Source organism: Prionailurus viverrinus, chromosome C1 (assembly GCF_022837055.1).
Source record: "Prionailurus viverrinus isolate Anna chromosome C1, UM_Priviv_1.0, whole genome shotgun sequence".
Classification (NCBI taxonomy): domain Eukaryota; kingdom Metazoa; phylum Chordata; class Mammalia; order Carnivora; family Felidae; genus Prionailurus; species Prionailurus viverrinus.
In genome coordinates, this window is record NC_062568.1 from 177306859 (window position 1) to 177330689 (window position 23831).

Here is a 23831-nt window from a genome sequence, read left to right on the forward strand (position 1 = left end):
CGTTCTGAACTCGGTAACTGGACTGCGGTCTTCTTGCTGTCAGGGCTCATGTCTGTTTGCAGGCATCTGTGCTGTGGCACTCAGTACACCTGGCACTTAGGGGTGCTCCTGAAATATTGAATGAATAATAGGGAGAAGGCCAAGTGGGAGTTTGCCAGTCACTGTTGCTGTCTGCTGGGAAAGCTTTCCTCCCACTGGTTCCCAAGGTGGATCCTCTCAGTTAATGAACTCTGGAGGCCCAGTCTAACCTCTGCCCCCTCCATTTGCCATCTCTCTCTGTGGGCAGGGCAATCTTCCTTGGACTGACAAGGCTGCGGTGCTCAGGGGAGGTCAGCCACATTCAGGAATAGTCAACAGATCCAGCTGTCCCTGCACCATGAGTGTCTCTGTGCTGAGCTTCACCAGACCCCTGGATGGTGTCTCTAGGCTCCTGCAAGTGGCCTCCTTGATAGGCTTCACTCTGCTGTTGCTCAAGGCCGCACAGCTCTACCTGCGCAGGCAGTGGCTGCTCAAAGCGGTCCAGCACTTCCCGTCGCCTCCTTCCCACTGGCTCTTTGGGCACATTCAGGAGGTAGGAAGGGGCTGGTTGGGGTATGGGGGGACAGAGTGGGCCTGGCTTCTCAGAGTATCCTCCTGGTCAGCAGATGCATCCCACAGGCTTCTTGTGTGACAGCACATGGGTCTAGCTTACCTCTCAGACCTCGGTGCCCCATGCCAGCCTTGGAGCTCAGCCCCTCCAAGGAAGCCTGTGCTGGTGCCCTCTTTCTTTAGGCAGATCTGCAGGCTGTGGTGCAGCTTTGCTCTTTGAGGACAATGGCTGCTCCTTCCAGAGTCTTCCCCTCCAGGCTGAGCAGCCCTGCCTCTTCTCTCAGAACTGGCTTCCTGATGTTTCCCTGCCCAGCCACTCAACCCCATCCTCTCAGCCTGGCCCTGAGATGCCTGGAAGTCAGATATTAGTGGTTTCCCAACCTATGCAGACCATAGACAGGAATCCCAGAAGGTGTCAGATTACAGGAAAACAGGGTCAACTGCTGGACTGGGGATCACGTCAGGTGTAGGGAACAACCAGGTTGGGTGCCTGAGACTGTGGATGTTCCAGACTAGTGGTGTCAGTGCTACAACCCTGACAAGTCACTGGCACACAGGAGAAGGTTCCCAGGATGGGGCAGGTAAAGAGCATTCACACTGAGCTCCACCATTAACAGAATCTGTTTCCACATCAGCTCTCATTCCCCAAACCCGGCACCATGTAATCCATGGGCTGAGGATGTCACCTCCTTCCAGTACCCCGGTGGCCAGCTCAGAGCTGACCCCAAGGAATGCTTGACTCAGGTTGTGCAGTGACAGAGGAAGGAGCAGCTTGGGGTGACTGGGTGGGAGACAGCACCTACCCAGCCAGTTCTGTCAGCACTGGTCCCCGAGGGAGGGTTACAGGAAGGGGGGCACTTGGAGAGGGGCTCACTAGTGGGGTGTGGATTGAACAAGCCTAGGAGGTGGGGTGTTGTAGAGAGCAGAGACCGGTCTTTTCTCAGAGAAGGAGGCAGAGCGATTTCAACCGAGTAGCGCCAGAGATGGAAACTTCATGTCAGCCACAGGGAGACAGCCAGAGCCCAGATCCTTCCTGCACATTGTTGCACCAATGACTTCTAGATTATTTGTCCAGTTGGAGAAATTGGGACCTTTTGTTAGATGCAGTTGTCACCTTCCCGAGCTGGGATTTGACATAAGGAACTAAAAAACTTCCTCCAGTGACTTTCCCATTAACTGACTGTATGTAGACTCTGTAAGCAGACAGGTTCTGCTACATAACGAATATTACTCCCGGTGCCCAATCATCTCTCATCGCCTGCTGACCTATCAGATATTGTAGCCAAATATTTCTTGTTTTTATAATTCTATCTGAAACCTTCCTTTATTCAATTCCTCTGTTATTGGCTAAGTCAGGAGTTAGAATGCCACCTGAGGTGAGTTAAAGCTAACCTTCAGGCAAGGTGACAAATCACAATGGGGACAGGGAAGCATGTGGTCTCTGAGCCAAGCTCTGTAGATTTTATCCTAGCTCTGCCACATACTCTATGCCTCTGTTTCCTCCTCTGTAAAGTGGGGATGATGATGCTGATGATTACAGTCTCAAGCAAGTCATTCTAACCTGCATAATTGATAAAAATTGAAAATAACGTAATGCCTACGAAGGACAAGCATGCTGTGGGTCCACAAACTCGCTGCACTACCTAGGGGTGAAATCCACCAGGAACTATGAAAGGGGAACTGCAGGGTGGGAAAGAGGTGAGTCAACAGCCCCATCTTTCCTCCCCTGTCTCAGCCTGACTGCTAGTAGCAGAGCCCACAACACCTGACCATTGTCTGTGCTGCCCCTTTAGTTTCTGTCCTCCTTCTTCCTTGTGCCTCCCTTGGGGGACATTTTTTGTGGCTGCAGCTTTAGTGGAGCATAGCCTGCATTGAGTAGTCGCAGGCTGAAGGCCAGTGGACATTGGGTATTTACCGACAGAGTAACTGCCACTGCCACCGTGGGCAATGTCTCTTCTACAAGACTGTCACCTGGCCCTGGCCAGACCTGCTCAGGGACAGATCGCAGCCCCAAGTGTATGTCCAGACAGCTGACAGATCAGTGGCCCTCAGAATGGCCCAGAGAGGGGAATAGCCAGGCATGGCACCATTTGGCTCCTTGGGGTCCCCTAGACGAGAGGAGCATGTGATCAGCATAGAGGCATTACACTGGGCAGAAACAGGACCCAGGGCCCCTGCTGTGCAGGTTGAGGGCATCGTGGTGGACAAAGTAACATAGCTTTGTGGTAAGAGGTTCTCACTGGATGGTCACTGCACTGGAACTAAGGAGAAGGGTAGCCCATGATGGCCATGACCTGGGAGCACAGAGCAGGCCCCTTAAGTAATTGAAGAACACTTCAGACTCTAAGGCCTGATTCTCTTCCCCAACTCCACCCCACACTAGAACATAAGTTCACTGAATGTGGAATCTAGATCAGAACCTGTCTCATCAGAAACAGTTCCAAATTCTTAAGCACTGTGGATATCTAGAACTATCACCCTGTGGCCAGCCTACCTGCCACCACCACTCTAAGCAGTGCACCTACAGAGGAAGGTTTTATTGACTTGTCTTTCCCTCGGTTACAGTTCCAAGATGGCCAAGAGCTACAAAAGCTTCAGAAAAGGGCAGAGAAATACCCGTGCGCCAGTCCTCGCTGGCTGTGGGGGAGCAAAGTTACCCTCATAGTCTATGACCCGGACTACATGAAGGTGATCCTGGGGCGATCAGGTGAGAACTACCCCGCGTGTCTTCTGCTATGGCTCTTCCCTCTTGGGGATATTCCTTGGGGACTATGAAATTCAGGAAGAGAGTCATGGCTCAGCCTTCAGTACCCTCCAGCAACCATCCTTCTAGCCCACAAGCCAGCATAAGGCCAAATATAGATACTTAGATGGAATGCTTAAACAGCTGTGAGGGATTACATTTTTCATTTTCTTTCTTTCTTTCTTTCTTTGCTTCTTTCTTTCTTTCCTTCGTCTTTCTTTTCTTTTCTTTCTTCTTTGTCTCCCTTATTTCTGTTCTTGCCTTCCTTCTCTCTCCCTTCCTTCCCTTCCTTCCCTCTACCTTTCTTTCTTTTCTTTTCTTTTCTCTTTTCTTTTCCTTCCTTCCTTCCTTCCTTGTTCCTTCCTTCCTTCACCAAACTTATATGATCCCAGATCTTAAAGACAATTTGCTATCCATGATGGCTGGGATTTGGAACCCTATCTGTTGCCCATGCTATGTCATGGAAATCCTGGATCATCATTAAAAAATACACACCAGCTACTGTCTTTTCAGTGGCACTGAGGACAGCAGTTATATTTCTTGCTGATTCAAAATCCTCGTTGGGGCTATGCTATAGACACTGAGTCTGCCATCATGAGCCTACAGTGACTATCAGGAAAGAAACAAGATTCATGGTTGGGAGGCAAGTGGGAAGTGGATGGAAACCAACAACCAGCTTACAGTCCTCAGGAAGGGATGGAGGCCAACGGCCAGGACCACAGCTGCCTCCTCAGTTCCCTCCAGTTTCCTGTAATGCCCCCTGTACTTTTCAGACCCAAAGCATCATGACTTCTCCAGATTCCTGGCTCCCTGGATAGGTAAGTACATGGAATCAGGACCACAGTCCACCTTCTGGTTAGGCTTGCCAAAAACTATCCATTCGGCCCAGATTAAACAAGAGGTGACCGGAACCACAGTCACACCCTCATCGCTGAATGGAGCTCCATCCTCTCCATTCTCTTCTTTTTATCTTTCTTTTTTAAAGGCTTTTTATTTAATATATTTTTTAATTTAAATCTATGCTTGTTAGCATATAGTGCAACAATGATTTCAGGAGTAGAATCCTTAATGCCCCTTACCATTTAGCCCATCCCTCCTCCCACAACCCCTCCAGTAACCCTCTGTTTGTTCTCCATATTTAAGAGTCTCTTAGGTTTTTGTCCCCCTCCCTGTTTTTATATTATTTTTGCTTCCCTTCCCTTATGTTCATCTGTTTTGTATCTTAAACTCCTCATATGTCCATTCTCTCCTTCTGATGAAACACTTCCTAATGGTGGGGAGAGCCCTCCTGCAGCTCAGCCTCTTCCACAACACTTCACAGTCCTCAGAAATGATGTCAACCTCACTTTTCACCAAAGTCCTTCTAAGACTCGCACCTCGCTCAGTTTCCATCTTGATCTCTCAGCTGTCATGACCACTTGCTGGGAACCAGCTCTTGGAAATTTACTTTCCCGACATGCACTGGCCTTCCCTGCCTCACCCAGGATGCCCTTCATCTCACACTCTGGGTTCCTCCCAAATACCCTGGACAACTCTTGGGAGATCCCTTCCAACACAGCCCCATTGTGGCCCAGGGTACGGTTTGCTCCTGTTGAATGGGCAGAGGTGGTTCCAGCACCGGCGGATGCTGACCCCAGCCTTCCACTATGACATCCTTAAGCCCTACATGCGGCTCATGGCCGACTCTGTCCATGTGATGCTGGTAAGTCCGCCCTACGCTCACCTGCACACTCACACCCACAGCATAGTTCACAGAGCCCACTCTCAGCCAGATGTGTCCTGGAGACATCAATCAGGCACCGCCCTAAAAATCATGCACTTATACCTTACTATGAGACCGGGTACCCCAACGAGGGAGGGAAAAGAAAGTACCCAGGCTTGCCTCCACTCTGTGCTCATTGCCCACAGAAGAGACAGTCATGGTGGATCCAGGGTCCCTTCTCCTCCCACTTTATGTCTTCCGCTTGGATAGGAAGAGCAGCCAATCCCCCTGGACAACAGGACAAGTGGCCCTGGCTGGCCTGGGCAGTAGCAGCTTCATTTACAGGTGAACACCCCAGGATGTCACTGAGGTGGGCACTAGCCTTGGGGCAAAAGCTTCTGCATAGATTTTCACCACTTCATGAAGGGAAGTGGAGACCGGATCTCAAAACCCAGGGCTGGATCATGCCCTAGTATCACTTCTGAGCAGGACCCTGTCTCACTAACTGTGATGAGCTGACATTTGTTGAACAGTCCCTGATACCTTTACTTAGGAATCCTGGTACTGGCCCATTACTTTTCTTTTGCCTTGACACTTGCTACCTAATGTGGGACTTCACCTTTTCTTTCTCGTGTCTAGATCAATCACAAGAGAGAGAAGATTCACCCTTTGTCCCCTTGGAAACATTGTTTTCCGGTCTGCTACAGGTTTTTAGCACCATAAATTGCTCCTAACTTGTAGGAGATAGTGATTACTTACGTAACAAAAGTTTTTGAGAAAAAACTCATCACATTGCAAATGCATATTTGCTGTATGTTCCCAAATTGTTAAAACACATCTGGGGTATCTGCGAGGCTCAGTCGGTTAAACGTCTGACTTCAGCTCAGGTCATGATCTCACACTTTGTGAGATCAAGCCCCATGTCGGGCTTTGTGCTGACAGCTTGGAGCCTGGACCAGCTTCTGATTCTGTCTCCCTCTCTCTCTGCACCTCCACTGTTCACACTCTGTCTCTATCTGTCTCAAGAATAAACATTAAAAAAATGTTAAAACACATCCCCTTTAGAAGGTGAGGACATCTCATCAGAATATCTACAGAGAGCGCATGGGCCTTCTGGAGGAGTAGAGGATTAATGTGTCCCTCCAACACAGGACAAGTGGGAGGACCTCATCAGACAGAACTCATATCTGGAGATTTTTGAGCATGTCTCCTTGATGACCTTGGACACCATTATGAAGTGTGCCTTCAGCTACCAGGGCAGCCAGCAAGCAGACAGGTCAGTGAAATCCTCAGTTTCTGGGTCCTATCTCCTATCATGCTGAGAGGTAAGTAGAGCAGTTGGGGTGTTTCCCAGCACAGACAGCCACATTCTGCAGAGCGTCCCAGACCACAGTCAAATTCAGCCCACCGCACACCTTCATTAGGCACAGATCCCAGGTCCCTGCCATATGGAAAAGCCTGGCTGCAATGTCCCACACAAAGGGCTGAGGGTCTTGAGGGTATTAAGACAGAAAGTGCGAATGCCTCAAGTTGCCTGACCCACTGACTGAGGAACCCTCACAGCCCCAAATCCACTTCAGGGCAGAAGTCTCTTTCCATCAAGGCCCTTCTGCATCCTCCCCATTTAGGATCTCCCAGTCCTACATCCAGGCCATTCAAGACCTGAGCAACCTGTTTTTTTCCCGAGTGAGGAACGCTTTCCACCAGAATGACATCATCTACAAGCTGACCCCTGAAGGCCGCTGGAACCACTGGGCCTGCCAGCTAGCCCATCAACACACAGGTTGGACTCTGACCCCTGGGTGGCTCCCTCCTTCACTGGACACATCTCAAAGGGACAGGCACTGAACCCTCAAGCAGAGCCCTATCCCCCCTTGAGCCATTTCAGGGGCTGGGACACACCTACCCTGGGTACCCCCCTGGTGCAGGTGTTAGATGCCAGTGCTGTGCAGGAGCTGACATGTGTCAGCACATGGGTGAAGGTTGAATGAGACTCCCTGCCAGCAGCATTCAAGCAGAGCCTCCCTGGGCTGTCCTGTTGAGGGGTGACCCAACACACAAGCACATGGTGCCCCAACTCTCACCCTGACATTACCACTTTCCTCCTGACCTAGCTGGCACCCAGGCCAGGATACAGGCAGCAGGTGGGCTAAGGTGGGTGGCTGTGTCTGGGCACCCAGAGCTCTCAGCTCTGCCTGGGAACACTGTTCCTGGACAGACCGAGTGATCAAGCTGAGGAAGGCTCAGCTGCAGGAGGAGGGAGCTCTGGAGAAGGTCAGGAGCAAGAGGCACTTGGACTTCCTGGACATCCTCCTCTTTGCCAGAGTGAGTGTGAGCAGGGGAGGCCTGAGGCTTTGCCCACAAGCTTGGAGGAGGGAGACAAATCCTGCTGTGTCACCATGCCTTCTCAGATGGAGGATGGCAGCAGCCTGTCTGACAAGGACTTCCGTGCCGAAGTGGACACGTTCATGTTTGAGGGCCATGACACCACAGCCAGTGGCATCTCCTGGATCCTCTATGCCCTGGCCACACAACCTGAGCATCAGCAAATGTGCCGGCAGGAGATCCAGACTCTGCTGGGGGATGGTGCCTCCATCACCTGGTGAGTGCTCACGAGATAGGAGAGCCCAGTCCACCCAACTGGAGAATTCCCTGCTTGCCAGCATCTTGCCTGTCCTTCAGGATAGCTTTGTTTCAGGGACCACCTAGACCAGATGCCCTACACCACCATGTGCATCAAGGAAGCACTGCGACTCTACCCACCAGTTCCGGGCATCAACAGAGACCTCAACAAGCCCATCACCTTCCCTGATGGACGCTCCTTACCCAAAGGTATGAAGGTCAGCACACTCGTGCACCAGTTCTGCAGGAGCACATGGGAGGTCAGAAATTTGCAGGTCCCAGGGTAGTTCTGAATATGTCTGGTCTTCATTTTTCATCAATAAATGGACACTTCCTCTCTGGTTTGGATGAGGAGAGAAAATGCCTGACACAGAGCCAGAGAACTGCCAAAGTGTCGTAAAGGTTAGTTCCTCTTCCTATCTATGGAGAATATTTTCTATTTTTGTTGATTCTCTCAAATAACCTGTAAGGTGCATCTCAATTCTAAGATCTCAAATGCATAGAATCCTAAGTTTCTACTCTTACCGAGGAAAAACATGCTATTAACGTGAGATTCCATTGGTTTGTGATGCTACAGCACTCCCATTGAAGGCACTGACATTCTCTGATTCAAAACTACATGCTCCAAGTCAGAACTCGTGGACTAATTCTGTTCCCAGACACATCTATTTGAATATCCTCAGGATTTTACACAATGTTTAGATATCTCCTTTGGAACAAAGGCAAAATACTATATACAGGCCAGTTAAAATAATAGTGACTCAATGCATTGCATTCTCTACAAGGAGGTGTTGGCTTCAGGAGGGGGCTTCAAAATTAGCATAAACTTCTAATATCCAGAGATTTGAATGCTGGAGAGACAATCCCACTGGGCTAGACAGAGTTGTTTTTCCTTCCCTGTGAGGTCAGTAATTGAAGCACTTCAGGGAATCCAATAATCTGTCATTATTTTGACAGTCCAGTCTGTGGGGAGCCCTCAGATTGGTGGCAGAGAGCACCTGATGACCAGATCTGAGAACCCAGTCATGGTTGGAGCCACCGTTGGCTCACCTCTGATCTGAACTCCAGGCCTGCCACACCCTAGCTGTGTGGTTATAGGAAAATTGCTTAGCTTCTCTGAGGCTCAAGGTGCCTGATATGGACAATGGGGACATGAATGCCTTCACCGGAGGGTTGTTGTGAGGACTGAATGAGTTCATGCATATTACCCAAGGGCCTAAGGGTGCTACTTGATAAATGTGAGTTTTCTGTCACTTGAGTTGTTCCAAAAAGTAAGCCTCCTGTTCTTTCCTACTTCTCAGCCCAGGCATGGTTCTCTCGTAATGAGTGTACGGGTGCTTTCCTTGTCCACCCCATCTCTCTTGCAACACAGTCATTCCACTCACAATGATGAGCAGTGGCTTTCACTGTGGCTTCCAGGCTGTTTGTGCATGCACATGACTCCTCGTGGCGTGGATATGATCCGTCTTCTCTCTTGTCTCCCACAGGATTCCAGGTGTCCCTCTCCATTTATGCCCTTCACCACAACCCGAATGTGTGGCCAAACCCAGAGGTATGATGGCCTTGGGAGGAGGGGCTGGGATGAGCTCTCCAGACCAATGCATCCTCCTGTCCCATCTCTGGGTGGTCCATCTGGTGGCTGGTTGATAGGAAGGAGGGGCTTGACCACACCTGTCCTAGTCCTGGTGCTCCCTCTGCAGGAGTTTGACCCTTCACGGTTTGCACCGGGTTCTGCCCGACACAGCCATGCTTTCTTGCCCTTCTCAGGAGGAGCAAGGTGAGTTACTTGTACCAAGATGGGATTGGGGGCTGTTTTCTGGGTATACACCTGATGTTTGTGACTTCCTATGTTAATATGGGTGCCTACAGATATGCCGTTGCGTGTCTCTGTGCTAGGAAAAAGGTGTATCCCTGTCTATTTACAAAAGAAAGTTGGTAAGCACCACATGACCTGGAGACTTTGACCCATCGCTCATACCTAACCTGTAGCTACAATTCAGTGTCAGTGGCTGATCCAAAGCTCACTGCATTCTGGTATTTGATTCACTGTATGAGTAGGACTTTGCGCAATAGATTTTCTCACATGTTAATTTTCAACTGCTGTTGATTTCAAAGTCTGGATGGAATCAATAGACTTCTTTTGTGCACATTCTCAAGCCAGCCTTTCCTACTCAACTCGCCATTCTGTCCCCGCACTGAACCACTGACTTCTTTGCCTGTGTGTCCATTCTCAGCTGCCTTGCATATCTCAAATATTTAAGTCATACGTGGGGATGGTTACTGTAGCCTATTAAGGGTTCCATGAAGTATTCGACTAATCTGTGTGGCTGTTATGTTTGCATCTATCCACAAGAATTCTTGAATACATGGTAATGGTCATGTACTTGACAATTTTCCCAGTTGTCAAATCAGTATATATGGTCTGGGCTCTACACACATTAACATTACACTCAGTCCAACGCTGAGTGGGCAAGTGTATGCAAATGAAGACATTAAACTGCTTTTGAGAGAAAAGCCTCTGTTTCATACATGACACATGGTATTTGAAAGTTTCCTGGAGTATAAAACATAAAGCAGACTTGAAGGGGCCATGGAGCTGGGTGACTGTTCTCCAGAGTGGCTGCTGTGAAATCCTCCAATGCTGCTGAAATTGTCCTCTAAATAGTAACTTCAGGAAACTTTCCAAGAGTTACTAGAAACAAGTTTTTTTCTGAATACATAAATCTATCAATTCTTCAAATAGTGAATCCACTTTCACAGAACGGGCTTAGAGCCGATTATGTTTGCAGGTATTGGCTCTAGGATTTGGTTTCTCCCTGGGAATGAGTCCTTCCTCTTAGATGTTGGTGGAAGATGTGTGGCTGCCAGTGGAGACAGAAGAGGGCCAGACAACACTGCCAGAAATCACATTACTTGCCTGTGCGGCTCAGGAAGGTGACCCTCTTGTAAAAGGATCTTAGGCCTGCTGACAGCAGAGGTAGAAGTAGGAGTTAGTCCTGGAAGACTGTCGGCTTTGTCAAAGGTCAGGGGCAGAGTGTGAAGCAAGGCTTGGGTCGAGATGTGTGTGTGTCCGGGAAGGAAACGGATTGGGGCTGGGCCCATGCATGAGGGCCCTGCATGTGCTGTTCCCAGCAAGGGGATTGAGGCCACTTCTCATTTCCTTTTCCCTCCCTGACCCAGGAACTGCATCGGGAAGCAGTTTGCCATGAGTGAGATGAAGGTGGCGGTGGCCCTGACCCTGCTCCGCTTTGAGCTGGCGCCAGATCCTTCCAGGGTCCCTGTTCCCTGGCCAAGAATTGTGTTGAGGTCCAAGAATGGGATCCACCTGCATCTCAGGAAGCTCCTCTAAAATCTGTGCAGACAAGGATGAGCCCGAGAACCTCCTGCCTGCCATCCTGTCTTCCTGTCTGTGTCTCCCGTCCCCTGTCTTCTGCCTCCCTCACAACCTCCATGATCTCCCCCTCTTTCCCATCAGACTGTCTGCCCTTCTCTGTCTCACCCTTTTCCAAGACTCCTACTAGTTTTCTGTTACCCTCCTCCTACTTGGCTGTAGCCCTGACTGGGCATGTAACTCTCGATTACGCACCTGTCCTCCAGCCTGTCTGGCCTCTCCTGTCGTTATTCTTCCTGTGCGCTGGTCTGTCCTGTACTGTTTTGTCTTGCTGGTTTCCCAAATGACACAAACTTAGCCCCTTAAGGGACTGGCCAGACTGTCTGGCTTTGAACACTGGCTCTCCCTCTTACCAGTATATTGACGCTGGAAAGGCAACTAAGCTCTGGGTGCCTTGGTGTTCTCGTTCAGATTTTGAGATTTATTTGAAAAAATCTGTTTCGGGTTGGGGCACCTGGGTTGCTCAGCTGGTTAAGCATCCAACTTTGGCTCAGGTCATGATCTCATGTTTCATGAATTTGAAGCCCACATCGGGCTCTCTACTGTCAGAGCAGATCACACTTCCAATCCTGTCTCCCACTCTCTCTGCCTTTCTCCCACTTGGCTTTCTCTCTCTCTCTCTCTCTCTCTCTCTGTCTCTCTCTTTCTCTCTCTCTCTCTCAAAAGTAAATAAACATTAAAAAAACCTGTGTTAGAGTAGTTGTGCGTTAAAATATATAACGTTCTTTTCTCAGTGCCTAGAACATGGTAAGCACTCACTAAATGTTAGCTATTTACAAGTATATGCACCCAACTATATCGAGGAAATCGAGGATTCGGGGAGGAAAGACAGAGTGACGCCCAGAATTCCACCCCAAGTATCCCACTTCCAACCTCCCTCCACAACTGCTCCTGGTATGCTAGGTGCAAAGCTGGTGCTGGGCCAAGTAAGGGAAGGAGTAGGGTCCAAATTCAGTGGGCCGGGATCAGAGAGAGATGGTAAGTAAACAGAGAACTGGGGCAAGGTTGAGAGGAATGGGTAAAGTGGTTATCTCTCCCTGGGTTTGGACAGGAGCCCAGATTTAGGAGAGAGAGCTAAGAACTCCGGTGCTGTGGGTTGTGTAATGAATCTCCTGTCACGAGGTTGGGCAAAAGAGAAGGACTTTGGAGTTACAGGTGAGATGGGTGAGGAACAGGGCAGAAGGAAAGGGGGACTCATGGAAGATGCCTTCTAAAGAAATCTTCATGAAGATATTTTGTTTTTATTTTTCTGAATTTTGGGCCTAGAGTTGACTTTGGGGAAGAGAAGCAGGAACAAGTAAGAGATTAAGTTGTCCCCATCAGATATGCTTTCATAGGCTCTCCATGAGCCTTTAGCGCCCATCCCCTTCTCTAGCACTCCACCTGGTGAACTTCTATTCACCCTTAAAGCTCCCACTCTCCTGTTTTGTTTTCTCCTTCCCTCGTAGGGCCCAGCCTACACTTCACTCTTTCAGTACAGGCTTTATTGTGTTTTCCTATAATGTTAGTTCTCTGCTTTTACCCTTTAGACTGTGAGCTCAAGAACATTGGCTGAGTGCATGAGTGACTGCATGAATGTGCATTCCTGGGAGCAACTTGGGAAAGGGACGATTATGCCACATTACAGGAGAAACTGAAGTTCAGGGAGTCTAAGTCACTGGCTTCCTAGGTCATGAGTGTGCCCTAGGGTTGGGCATCTGAGTCTAAGGCTGGTGCTCTGTCTGCCAGCACAGTCAGCCCCAGGCAAAACTGGTGGGTAGACAGTGACAAGCATGGGGAACATTGCTGAGGCAGATGAGGCAAGTGGTCGGGAGAACCCCTGATTCTAATCTCAGCTGACGCTCTCGAGAGTGGTTCTCCTGTGGCCATCTCACATTAGCCTCCTGTAAGACTTGCTCTCTGAAAAGGGATAATAATCCAACCAAGGCACACATTCTCACTTGGTAACTGGACTGTGCTCTTATTGCTTTCAGGGCTCATGTCTGTTTTCAAGCAGCTGTGTTGTGGCACTTAGTACACCTGACACTTAGGAGGTGCTCCTGAAATACTGGATGACTAATTGGGAGAAGGGCAAGGGGGAGTTTGCCAGCCACTGTCGTTGTCTACTGAGAAAGCTTTCCTCCCACTGTTCCCAAGGTGGATCCTCACAGTTAATGAACTCTGAAAGCTCTGTCAAAGCTCTGCCCTCTCCCTTTGCCCTCCCTCCAGGTGGGCAGGGCAATCCTCCCTGCAGTGATGGGGCTGGGGTGCTCAGGGGAAGTCAGACATAGTCAGGGACAGACAGGAACAGCCAGAAATCCAGCAGTCCCTGCACCATGAGTGTCTCTATGCTGAGTCTCACCAGACCCCTGGGCAGTGTCTCTGGGCTCCTGCAAGTGGTCTCTCTGCTAGGCCTGGCTCTGCTGTTGCTCAAGGCAGCACAGCTCTACCTGCACAGTCAGTGGCTGCTCAAAGTGGTCCAGCGCTTCCCATCCCCTCCTTCCCACTGGCTCTTTGGGCACATCCAGGAGGTAGGAAGGGGCTGGACCAGAGATGGGAGGGCAGGCTGGGCCAGCAAGAGCAGCAATACCCACCCAGCACTGACAGCACTAGCTGGTGGTGAAGGGTGCCCAGAGCAAAGGAACGACCCACATGGTGAGGGTCTCAACAAGGTTTTGTGGGTTGTTCAATGGTAGGAGTCGATCAGGATTTGCCTTCTGATGTCTGCCTTTCCTTAGAGAAGGAGTCACCTTCATTCTAGTGGCTTGACCATAAAGTGGAGAACTGGAAACAGCTCCTATGCCATATTGGTGCCCCAACACTGCTCTCTCCCTTCTCCTTCCTAACCTCCTCCTGTACCCTAGTCATTCATTGTCTCCCCCTGCCTGTGCATTCCCCTTCAATGGCGCTGCTCATACTTTCCCTTCTCCCTGGATAAATCTTGTCCCTCATATGGCCATCTGCCGAAGTCCATCCCCTCCAAGATGTTTTTCTGGGCATCTCAGGAGTGGAGAGGACAACTCTTTTTCCCCTGGACTGTCCTTCTAATAAAGCAGGGCTGACCTGACTCCGCTATTTTTGTCTGCAGTGTCAGAGTTGTGAGCTCCTTGTAGGAGAGACCACCTCTAATTCATCTTTGTAACCCAATACGGTGTTGGTCAATGACTTGATGAATGAGCAAATGCATGAGGAAGGGCTTTCTAATGTCCAATTCTGAGTGCCCAAAGCTTCCCCAGACACTTGGGTTTCCCTTTATCACATTAATAATCTACTGTCATGGCCACTTACTCTGTCTGTCTCCTCAAGTACAGCAGAAGCTTCAAACAGGTAAGATCTATAGTTATATCCTAACTTAGTGTTTAAACCAGAGCCGTACACATAGTAAATGCTCCGGTAACATGTGCTGAGTGAAGGAACCTGCCCTACAGTAGCACAGGTCACCTCAGCACTAGGAAATCCTGATTGTCAGTGGGGAGCAGGCAGAAATTAGATGCCAATGTAGCAGAGAGTTGCTTGAGTTACATAGATGTGGTAGAAATAAGGGGAGTTGCCTACGGGAACACGTCCAGGAACAATTGCCTATGTGAATTCCAGAAGTGGAGAGCAAAGCAGAGTGTTGAGAGCTGAGGAGTGGCAGTTGCTCTGTGGCAAAGTAGAAGGGCCCTCCAGGTAGAGGAAAGAGTGTGTACAAAGGACAGGAAATGTAAGCAGGTGTTGCAGGGCAGGTGTGAGGAGCAACAGTAACAGCATCTTCAGGGAAGGAGCAACAGGGCTGCTGGAATGGTCAGTGTGGCAGGAGGCAAAGTAGAGAAAGCGAAGTCAGAAAGCAAAGACTTTTGTAATCCCCACTGAGGAGATGAAGGATACTACTGCAGACGGTGGAAGCTCACACAAGTTTCTTTTTATTACAAGGTGAAAGTGAGATAAAACCCTCAAATATCAAAACCATAGATCAGTATCATTTTTATCTCTATATATCCAGACTTAACAACTGTGTACATATTCAATATGTAAAACTACATCATACACATAATTTTGTATTTATTTAGTTTTCACTTAGCTATATACCTCCCAAACACTATGCAATGTTAACAAACATTTACATGTATTTACATGTATGCTTTCAATTACTATTGAAAGTAATATGGCAAACTAAAGTTAATACATAAATTTAATTTTAAAATATAAACCATTTCATGCTCCAAATAATATAATGAGTTGGCAAACTGCTTACCAAGTAATAGAAGTTGTCTTAAATTTTTTATGCCAATGTTATACCAATGACTTCCAAAAGTTCTGTACACCATGGAGTCAATCCCTGACATGTTTCTGTAGGCAACTCGTTGTCAGGGCTCCTAACTCTACTCGACAATAGGACAGAACCTGGCCTTAGGGCAATCCTTGGACAGCCACCAGAGATGGATCAGAGGCCAGGTCATAAGACACAGTTCTGAACACTTTGTTCTGCTGATAGTTCCAGAACTCTTTCCCTGTGCCCATCCTGCCCTTAACGCCAACACTAACCCTGGAGCCAGAGGAAAGGGTTTACTGATTTACTTTTCCTGTGGTGATAGTTCCAAAAAAGAAGAGGATCTGCAATGCCTACGGAAATGGGTAGAGAAATTCCCATGTGCTTGTCCTCACTGGCTGTGGGGAACAGAGGTGGAGCTTGTGGTCTATGACCCTGACTACATGAAAGTTATCCTGGGACGATCTGGTGAGGGGACACCTTCATAACTGTTGAAGCAGCTCTTGCCCCTTGGGTACATGCCCACAGGTCTGTGAAATTGTAGAAGAGACTGGAGGCTCAGAAATCAATACCTGACCCTCTCTCTAGCATCCTCCCTGCTCACAACCAGCATGAGGCTGAATATTTATTGAAACCGAACTCTGTTTCCTTCCCTTCCCTTCCCTTCCCTTCCCTTCCCTTCCCTCTCCTCTCCTCTCCTCTCCTCTCCTCTCCTCTCCTCTCCTTAATCCTCCTTCCTTCCTTCCTTCCTTCCTCCATTCCTCCCTGCTCACCTTCTGGCCTTCTTTCTTTCCTTTTTTAATCAAACTGAGATAATTCTAGAGTGAAAGACAATTTTCTACAGAAGATGATCTGACTTTGGCACCTCTAACTGTTCCATATGGTGAGTAATGGGATGGCTGAGCCACTACAACTTACAGAAAAAACAGATTCTGTTTTTTCTTTGGCAATGAAACAGAACTTTTGTTTCTGCCCAATCCACCTACCTGGACTGGTAGGGCAGTATTGTGGACACTGAGTCTACCCTCCTGAGCCCACAGTGATTATCTGGAAAGAAAGGGAGTCAGGGCTGGGAGGCAAGTGGGAGGTGGCTTGACCAGCTGACAATCCTCAGGAAGGGATAGGGACCCATGGCCTGGACCACTGCACCTCCTGGGGGCAGCCTGCCTTCCTTATTCCCCTCAGTTTCCTGCAATGCCCTCTTACCTTTCAGACCCAAAGTCTCATGGCTTCTACAGACTCCTGGCTCCCTGGATAGTTAACTACATTGAACCAGGACTAAAGTCCACCTTCTGGTTAGGTTTGCCAACAACTATCCATTCAGCCCAGATTAAACAAGAGGTGACTGGCACCATAGTCACACCCCTCAAGTCTGAATGGAGCCCCATTTCTCTCCTGATAAAACCCTCACCCCTTCCTAATGGTGGGGAGAGCCCTCCTGAAGCTCAGCTTCTTCCACATCACTTTGCAGTCCTCGCCAATGATGTTCTGCCTGACTTTTCACCAAAGTCCTTCTATGACAAACACCCTACAACAGACTATAAGAGATCTCAGCTGTCATGACCATTTGTTGTGAAGTCACCCTCCTCATATGCATTGGCCTTCCTGACTTGCCCAGGATGCCCTTCTCATACACTGGTTACTCCCAAATTCTCGGGACATGTCTGGGAATACCCCTCCCCACACCCCCCCATTATGACCCAGGGTATGGTTTGCTCCTGTTGAATGGACAGTCATGGTTGAAGCACTGGAGAAGGCTGACCCCAGCCTTCCACTATGACATCCTGAAGCCCTACATGGGTCTCATGGCTGACTCTGTCCGTGTGATGCTTATAAGTCCATCCCACCCTCACCTGCACACTCATACCCACAGCACAGTTCACAGAATAGACTATCAGGCAGGTGTTTCCCTCAGATATTCATCAGGCATGCCCCCCAAAATCATGTACTTGTACCTTACCATGAGACAGGGCTCCCCAAGAGTCGATGGGACAGGAAAGTACCCAGGCACCAGCTTTTCGCCACTCTGTGCTCATTGCCCACAGAAGAGAGAGTCATGGTGGATAGAGGGTCCTTCTCCTCCCCACTTCATGTCTTTGGCTTGGATAGGAAAAGTAGCCTATCCCCCTGAAAGCTGCTAGGACAAGCTGCCACGGGCTGACCTGGGCAGTAGCAGCTTCAGTGGCAGGGTAAGATCCCAAGGATGTCACTGAAATGGGCTCTTGGCTTGGGCTAAAGGCTTCTACATAGATTTTAGCCACTCCATGGAGGGAAATGGAGACCAGGTCTCTACCCCCGGGGCTTGGTCCTGGAATAATATCATCTCTGAACAGGACCCTTATTTCTCACTGTGCTCAGCTGACTTTTGTTGAACAAAAGGAATTGAGATCCCTGATATCCCTTCCTTAGGAACCCTGGTACTGGCCCTTTAGCCTTTCTCCTACTTTGACACTTGCCCCTTAATGTGGAACTTCACCTTTTTCTCGTGTTAGATCAACTACAGGACAGAAAGATTCCCCCTTTGTGCCCTGGGGAACAATGTTTCCTGGTCTGCTAAAAGATGGTTAGTGCCATAACTTACTCCTACATCAGACTATAAGAGATCATGATTAATTATGTAACAAATATGTCTGAGAAATAATCATTTTAGAAATACTTACTTGCCATATAGCTCCAAATAGCCCCAAACAATCCACTTTAGAAAGTGAGGACATCTCATCAGAATATTTGCAGAGACAGAAAGAGAGTCTAGCCTTGTCAACATGGGCCTTCTGGAGGAGTAGAGGATTAATATGTCCCACCACCACAGGACAAATGGGAGGACTTCATCAGACAGAACTCATACGTGGAGATCTTTGAGCATGTCTCCTTAATGACCTTGGACACCATTATGAAGTGTGCCTTCAGCTACCAAGGCAGCCACCAAGCAGACAGGTCAGTGTAATCTTCAGCTACCAGGTCCTATTTCCTACCAACTGGCATGGACTTATCCTGAGAGGTAGGTAGGGCAGCTTAGGTGTTTTCTAGCACAAACAGCCACATTATGCAGAGAGCACCAGGCCACAATCAAATTCGGCCCACACCAAAGTTAATTAGGCACAGATCCCTGATCCCTGCCATAGGGAAAAACCTGGCTACCATCACACAAATGGGCTGATGGTTTTGAGTGCATAAGACAGAAAAGGAAAATGCCTCAGGTTGCCTGTCCCACTGATTGAGGAACCCTCCACCCACAGCCCAATCCACTCTAGGGCAGATGTCTCCCTCACACAGGCCCTTCTGCATCCTCCCCATTCAGGATCTCCCAGTCCTACATTCAGGCCATTCAAGACCTGAGCAATCTGTTTTTTTTCCCCGAGTGTGGAATGCTCTCTACCAGAATGACATCATTTACAGGCTGACCCCTGAAGGCCGCTGGAACCACCAGGCCTGCCAGCTTGCCCATCAACACTCAGGTTGGACTCTGACCCCTGGGCAGCTCCACTCCTTCACTGGACACATCCCAAAGGAACTGGCCCCAAACACTCAGGCAGACCCCTGTCTCCTCTCTGCTACTCCAGGGACTGGGACAGACCTACACTGGGTACCCCCCTGGTGCAGGTGTTAGGATGCCAGTGCTGTGCAGGAGCTGACACATGTCAGCACATGGGTGAAGGTTGGGTGAGACCCCCTGCCAGCAGCATTCAAGCAGAGTCTCTACAGGCTGTGCTGTTGAGAGGCGACCCAACCCACAAGCACGTGGTGCCACAGCTCTCACCCTGACATGCACACCCATTACCACTTTCCTCCTGATCCAGCTGGAACCCAGGCTGGGATACAAGCAACAAGTGGGCCAAGGGAGGTGGCTGTGTCTGGGAACTTAGAGCTCTCAGCTCTGCCTGGGAACACTGTTCTGGGACAGACGGAGTGATCAAGCTGAAGAAGGCTCAGCTGCAGGAGGAGGGAGAGCTGGAGAAGGTCAGGAGAAAGAGGCACTTGGACTTCCTGGACATCCTCCGATTTGCCAAAGTGAGTGTGAGCAGGGGAGGCAGGAGGCTTTGCACACAAGCTTGGAGGAGGGAGGCAAACCCTGCTGTGTCTCCATGTCTTCCCAGATGGAGGACGGGAGCAGCATGCCTGACAAGGACCTCTATGCTGAAGTTGACACGTTCATGTGTGAGGGCCATGACACCACAGCCAGTGGCATCTCCTGGATCCTCTATGCCCTGGCCACACACCCTGAGCATCAACAGCAGTGCCGGGAAGAGGTCCAGAGCCTTCTGGGAGATGAGCACACTGGTGAGTGCTCATGAGATGGGAGACCCCTGCTCACTCATTTAGAGAATTCCCTGCTTGCCAGCATCTTGCCTGTCCTTCAGGATAGCTTTGTTTCAGGGACCACCTAGACCAGATGCCCTACACCACCATGTGCATCAAGGAGGCACTGCGACTCTATCCGCCAGTTCCAGGCATTGGAAGAGAGCTCAGCAAGCCCATCAGCTTCCCTGATGGACGGTCCTTGCCCAAAGGTATGAGCATCACCACACTCACTAAATAAGAACACATGGGAAGTCAGAAATCTATACACCCCAAGGCAGTTCCTGAAAGTCTTTGAGACTAGTTTCCACCTCAGAATCAATGCTTCCTTTGCAGTTTGGGTGAGGTATATGATGTGCTTTGCACAGAGTTTAAATCCAGCAGAAACTCAATAAACAAATGGCAGCCTCTGAATGTGGCTTTGGGTTTTGCCTTAATATTCTAATTCCCTGAGATGTGAATGCTTGAAAGACAATCAGGTGGAGTAGGGGGAGATGTTATCTTTCCTTTTGGGGTCTAGGTTACTGAGAGACATTAAAAAATTCACTGTCATGGCTCAGATGGTCCAGGATCTGGAGAGCCCTCAGGCTGGTGGCAGAGAGAAGCTGAAGATCATACCTGAGATCCCAGCCATGGTTGGAGGCCAACATCCGGCTCACCACTGATCTGAATCCCAGCCCTGCCACATTCTAACTGTGTGGTCATAAGCAAGTAGCTTAGCTTCTTGAGGCTCAGGTGCCTCATGTGAACAATGGAGATATGAGCACCTTCATTGGATGGTTGTTGTGAGGATGGATAAGTTCATGCATATTCCCCAAAGGCTCATAGATTGTACTTGACAAATGTGAGTTGTCTGTCACTTTAGTTCCTCCAGAACATAAGCCTCCAGTTCTTTCCTGCTTCTCAACCTGTTCTGGTTATCTAGTAATATGTTCACATATGCTTTGCCATGTAAGCCCCACCTCCCTTGCCACACAATCAATCCTCTTGGAATGATGAGAAGTGGCTCTCATTGTGCACGCACATGGCTCCTCATGGCATGAGTATGATCAGTCTTTTGTCTTCTGTCCCACAGGATTCTTACTCATGCTCTCTTTTTATTGCCTTCACCACAACCCAAAGGTGTGGCCAAACCCAGAGGTATGATGGCCTGGGTAGGAGGGGATGGGATGATCTCTCCAGGCACATCCATCTTCCCCATCCCACCTCTGGGTAGTCTGTGTGGTGGTTGGTTGATAGGAAGGAGAGACTTGACTACACCTGTCCTGTCCCTGGTGTTCCCTCTGCAGGTGTTTGACCCTTCACAGTATGCACCAGGTTCTGCTCGACACAGTCATGCTTTCCTGCCCTTCTCAGGAGGATCAAGGTGAGGTGCTTGAACATGGATGGGGGTGTTCTAGGCATATATTTGATGTTTATGACCTGTTCTGTTCATCTGTGATGTCTGCAGTTACTGGTCTTTTATGACTGTGTGTTGGGAAAAGGTGTGTGTCTCTGTGTTCAAAGGAAAGGTGGCAATCACAACCTGCCATGATGTCTTTGACCCATGCTCTTACCCAATAGCCAACTATAATTCAGTATCATGGTGTTCCAAAGTTTAGTGTATTCCAGTGCTTTCCTCACTTTAGGAGGATGATTTCTCATAATCAGAATATTTCAGATGTTTGATTTTCTCAATTATTACTAATTTCTAAAGATGATTTTCTCTCATCCTATATTGTGAGTCCAGCCCACTGCTTTTTGTACCTAATTCACTGATCTGTCACTCACTGTATCAATGCTATTTGCCTGGGTTTGGATTTCCCATGGATTCCTGTTACAAATGGTCAAGTCATATACATGATTGGTTTGAGTAGTCATTTGAACAATGTCTCACATCAATACCTGTCTTCTCTATTTTTGCAATCTAATCCAACAAAATGTTTACTTTGCATTAATATTCACATAACCATGACAACTTTTCCAGCTAGCAAAATTCCTTATGCGAATGGGATTTATATATCTTAGTCCCAGAATCTATATAGTCAACATTAGCCAAAAGCACAAAATTGAGGACAATCAACTGCTTTTGAGAGAAAACCCACTAATTTGTAGATGACACTTTATATATGGCATTTGCAAAGTTCCTGGTGTGTAAAACATAAAGCAGACTTGAAGTGGCTGTGGAGCTGGATGACTATTCTCCAGAGTGGCTGCTCTGAAATCCTCCAGTGCTATTGAAATGGTCCTCTAAATAGTAACCTCCATAAACCTTGTAAATATTTACTAGAAACAAGTTATTTTCTGAATACATAAATCTGTGAGTTCTTCAAATAGTGAATCCACTTTCACAGAATAGGCTTTAAGCAAACTACTCTTCCAGATACTCGCTGTAGGATTTGAGCCTAGACATTAGTGCAAGTCATATGGCTGCCAGTAGAGACAGGAGAGGGATAGACAGCTCCAGCCTAGCTCACACCTAATAGTTACTCATATTTCATTTCATTCCATTCAGGGATTTTTCAGTTCAATAAACATCATTCAGTTATAAGACTACTAATTAAGCCTATCTATGTATGCCAAGTCCTCTTCTAGGAGTTGGAAACACAGAGAAAGATACTGCCCTTGCCTCTAAGAGTTCACAGTCAATAGATAAATGTCTCCACTCAAAGAGACATCATTCATTCATTCACTCATTATTATTTCACTCCATCATTTACTAACTGAACACACAGTAGGACATTCCATGTACCTGGAACTGTCCTATTATGGAAGGTGATGTGTCCCTGAGTAAAAAACACTAGTGTGACTTCACAGTCTGTGAATACAGATGTGCTGCCAGCAGCAGAGGTGAGGGTGAACTTTCATTGCCCTTAACCTTGAGCATGTGGCAGGTAGAGGTAGAGGGAGGGTATTCTCAGGGATCTCATCAGCAGGAGCTGAGCTGGAAGGTGGAGCTGGATAGATGACAGGTGAGTGAGGCAACAAGCAGGAGAGGGTTTTCATGCCAGCTGAGGCACAGGGACATGTCTTAGCTGTGATGGAGGGCCTGGGAGGGTCTGAACTGGGCTGAGGCTTCAGGACAGGAAGGGAAGGCAGGAGACAGGAAAGCTTGGGTGAGGAGCCTGAGGGATGGCAGGCTTTATCAAGTACAATTAATATCTACAGCAGCTGGTTGAAGGAGGGGTCAAGGGGATGACAGGAGTCTAGACCCAAACTGGGTGGCAGATGGTGTAGCAGGTTGAGCATCGCTAAGGCCTTGCCCCTCCAGGATGTTTCCCTGTTTCCATTCTGACTTCCCTACACAATTCCACCTTGTCCTTTCTCTGAGGATCTGGGTCCCTATTGCTCCCCAGATGGTTAAGGCCTGAAGTGTGTCCCAGCCTATCCCCTATGGTACCGTATCCTGGCTTTCCCTTTATGAAATCAGAAATGGCTTATGGAGAGGGCAAATAATTTGATTAACTGTTGTAGTGATCACTTGACTTGCCTGGGTGGCTCAGGGGGCTGACTCCCTTGTAAGAGGATTTCAGGCCTGTTGACAGCAGAGGTAGGAGAAAGAGCTAGCCCTGGAAGACTGTAGGCTTTGTCAAAGGTCAGAGGTAGAGTGTGAAGCAAGGCTTGGGTCAAGATGTGTGTGTATCCTATAAGGAAAGGGATCGGGGCCAGGTCCATGCAGGAGGTCCCTGCATGTGCTGTTCCCAGCAAGGGGATTGAGGCCACTTTGCATTTCCTTTTCCCTCCCTGACCCAGGAACTGCATTGGGAAGCAGTTTGCCATGAACAAGATGAAGGTGGCGGTGGCCCTGACCCTGCTCCGCTTTGAGCTGGCGCCAGATCCTTCCAGGGTCCCTGTTCCCTGGCCAAGAATTGTGTTGAGGTCCAAGAATGGGATCCACCTGCATCTCAGGAAGCTGCTCTAACCCCTGTGCAGACAAGGATGAGTCCTGAGGCCCTCCTGCCTGCCATCCTGTCTTCCTGTCCGTCTCCCCTGTCTCCTGTCTTCTGTCCCCCTCCAGCCTCCCTGAGAGCCTCCTCTTGCCATCAGAGTGTCTGACCTTCTCTGTCTCACCCTTTGCCAGGTTTCCTATTTACTCATCTTTTACCTTTTTCCTATCTATGTGAATCCCTGCCTGTCCACTTAACCCAATGCCTGCTTGTCCCCCACCTTGCTTTCCTCTGCATGTCTTTCTCCTTTTGTACCTGTTTGGTTGTCCCTATATTATTTTTTTCTGGCTGCCAAAATAATTTACCATAGCCTTAGTGACTTATAATAATATCAA

General features: G+C 48.7%; 2 protein-coding genes across 3 annotated transcripts; both read left to right on the forward strand.

Annotated features, from left to right (window-relative positions):
- The first annotated feature begins 361 nt into the window (after window positions 1-361).
- Window positions 362-11134, forward strand: LOC125172295 (cytochrome P450 4A11-like). Of its 2 annotated transcripts, none has more exons than XM_047870117.1 (12): window positions 362-571; window positions 3154-3295; window positions 4105-4149; window positions 4906-5033; window positions 6185-6309; window positions 6662-6816; window positions 7252-7358; window positions 7445-7635; window positions 7732-7865; window positions 9143-9207; window positions 9356-9432; window positions 10836-11134. In XM_047870117.1, the coding sequence occupies exons 1-12, from the start codon at window positions 377-379 to the stop codon at window positions 11002-11004; spliced, it is 1533 nt and encodes a 510-aa protein (XP_047726073.1). In that variant the 5' UTR covers window positions 362-376; the 3' UTR covers window positions 11005-11134. The 2 variants fall into 2 exon arrangements, with proteins under 2 accessions (XP_047726073.1, XP_047726072.1); XM_047870116.1 differs by having other exon boundaries at window positions 377-571; window positions 6185-6313; window positions 6759-6816.
- A 2227-nt stretch (window positions 11135-13361) lies between these two features.
- LOC125172299 (cytochrome P450 4A11-like) lies at window positions 13362-23831 on the forward strand. The gene is given in 11 exon segments (XM_047870120.1): window positions 13362-13566; window positions 15611-15742; window positions 16488-16528; window positions 16975-17105; window positions 18083-18208; window positions 19176-19282; window positions 19597-19782; window positions 20646-20710; window positions 20860-20936; window positions 23303-23465; window positions 23467-23831. Coding segments are annotated over 11 exon segments (1266 nt in total). The 3' UTR covers window positions 23500-23831.

Coding starts and splice junctions, on each gene's coding strand:
- LOC125172295 (XM_047870117.1), top strand. CDS start 377: ATGAGTGTCTCTGTGCTGAGCTTCACCAGACCCCTGGATGGTGTCTCT. Junction 5,034..6,184: donor ACTCTGTCCATGTGATGCTG/GTAAGTCCGCCC, acceptor CCTCCAACACAG/GACAAGTGGGAGGACCTCAT. Junction 7,866..9,142: donor TGGACGCTCCTTACCCAAAG/GTATGAAGGTCA, acceptor TGTCTCCCACAG/GATTCCAGGTGTCCCTCTCC.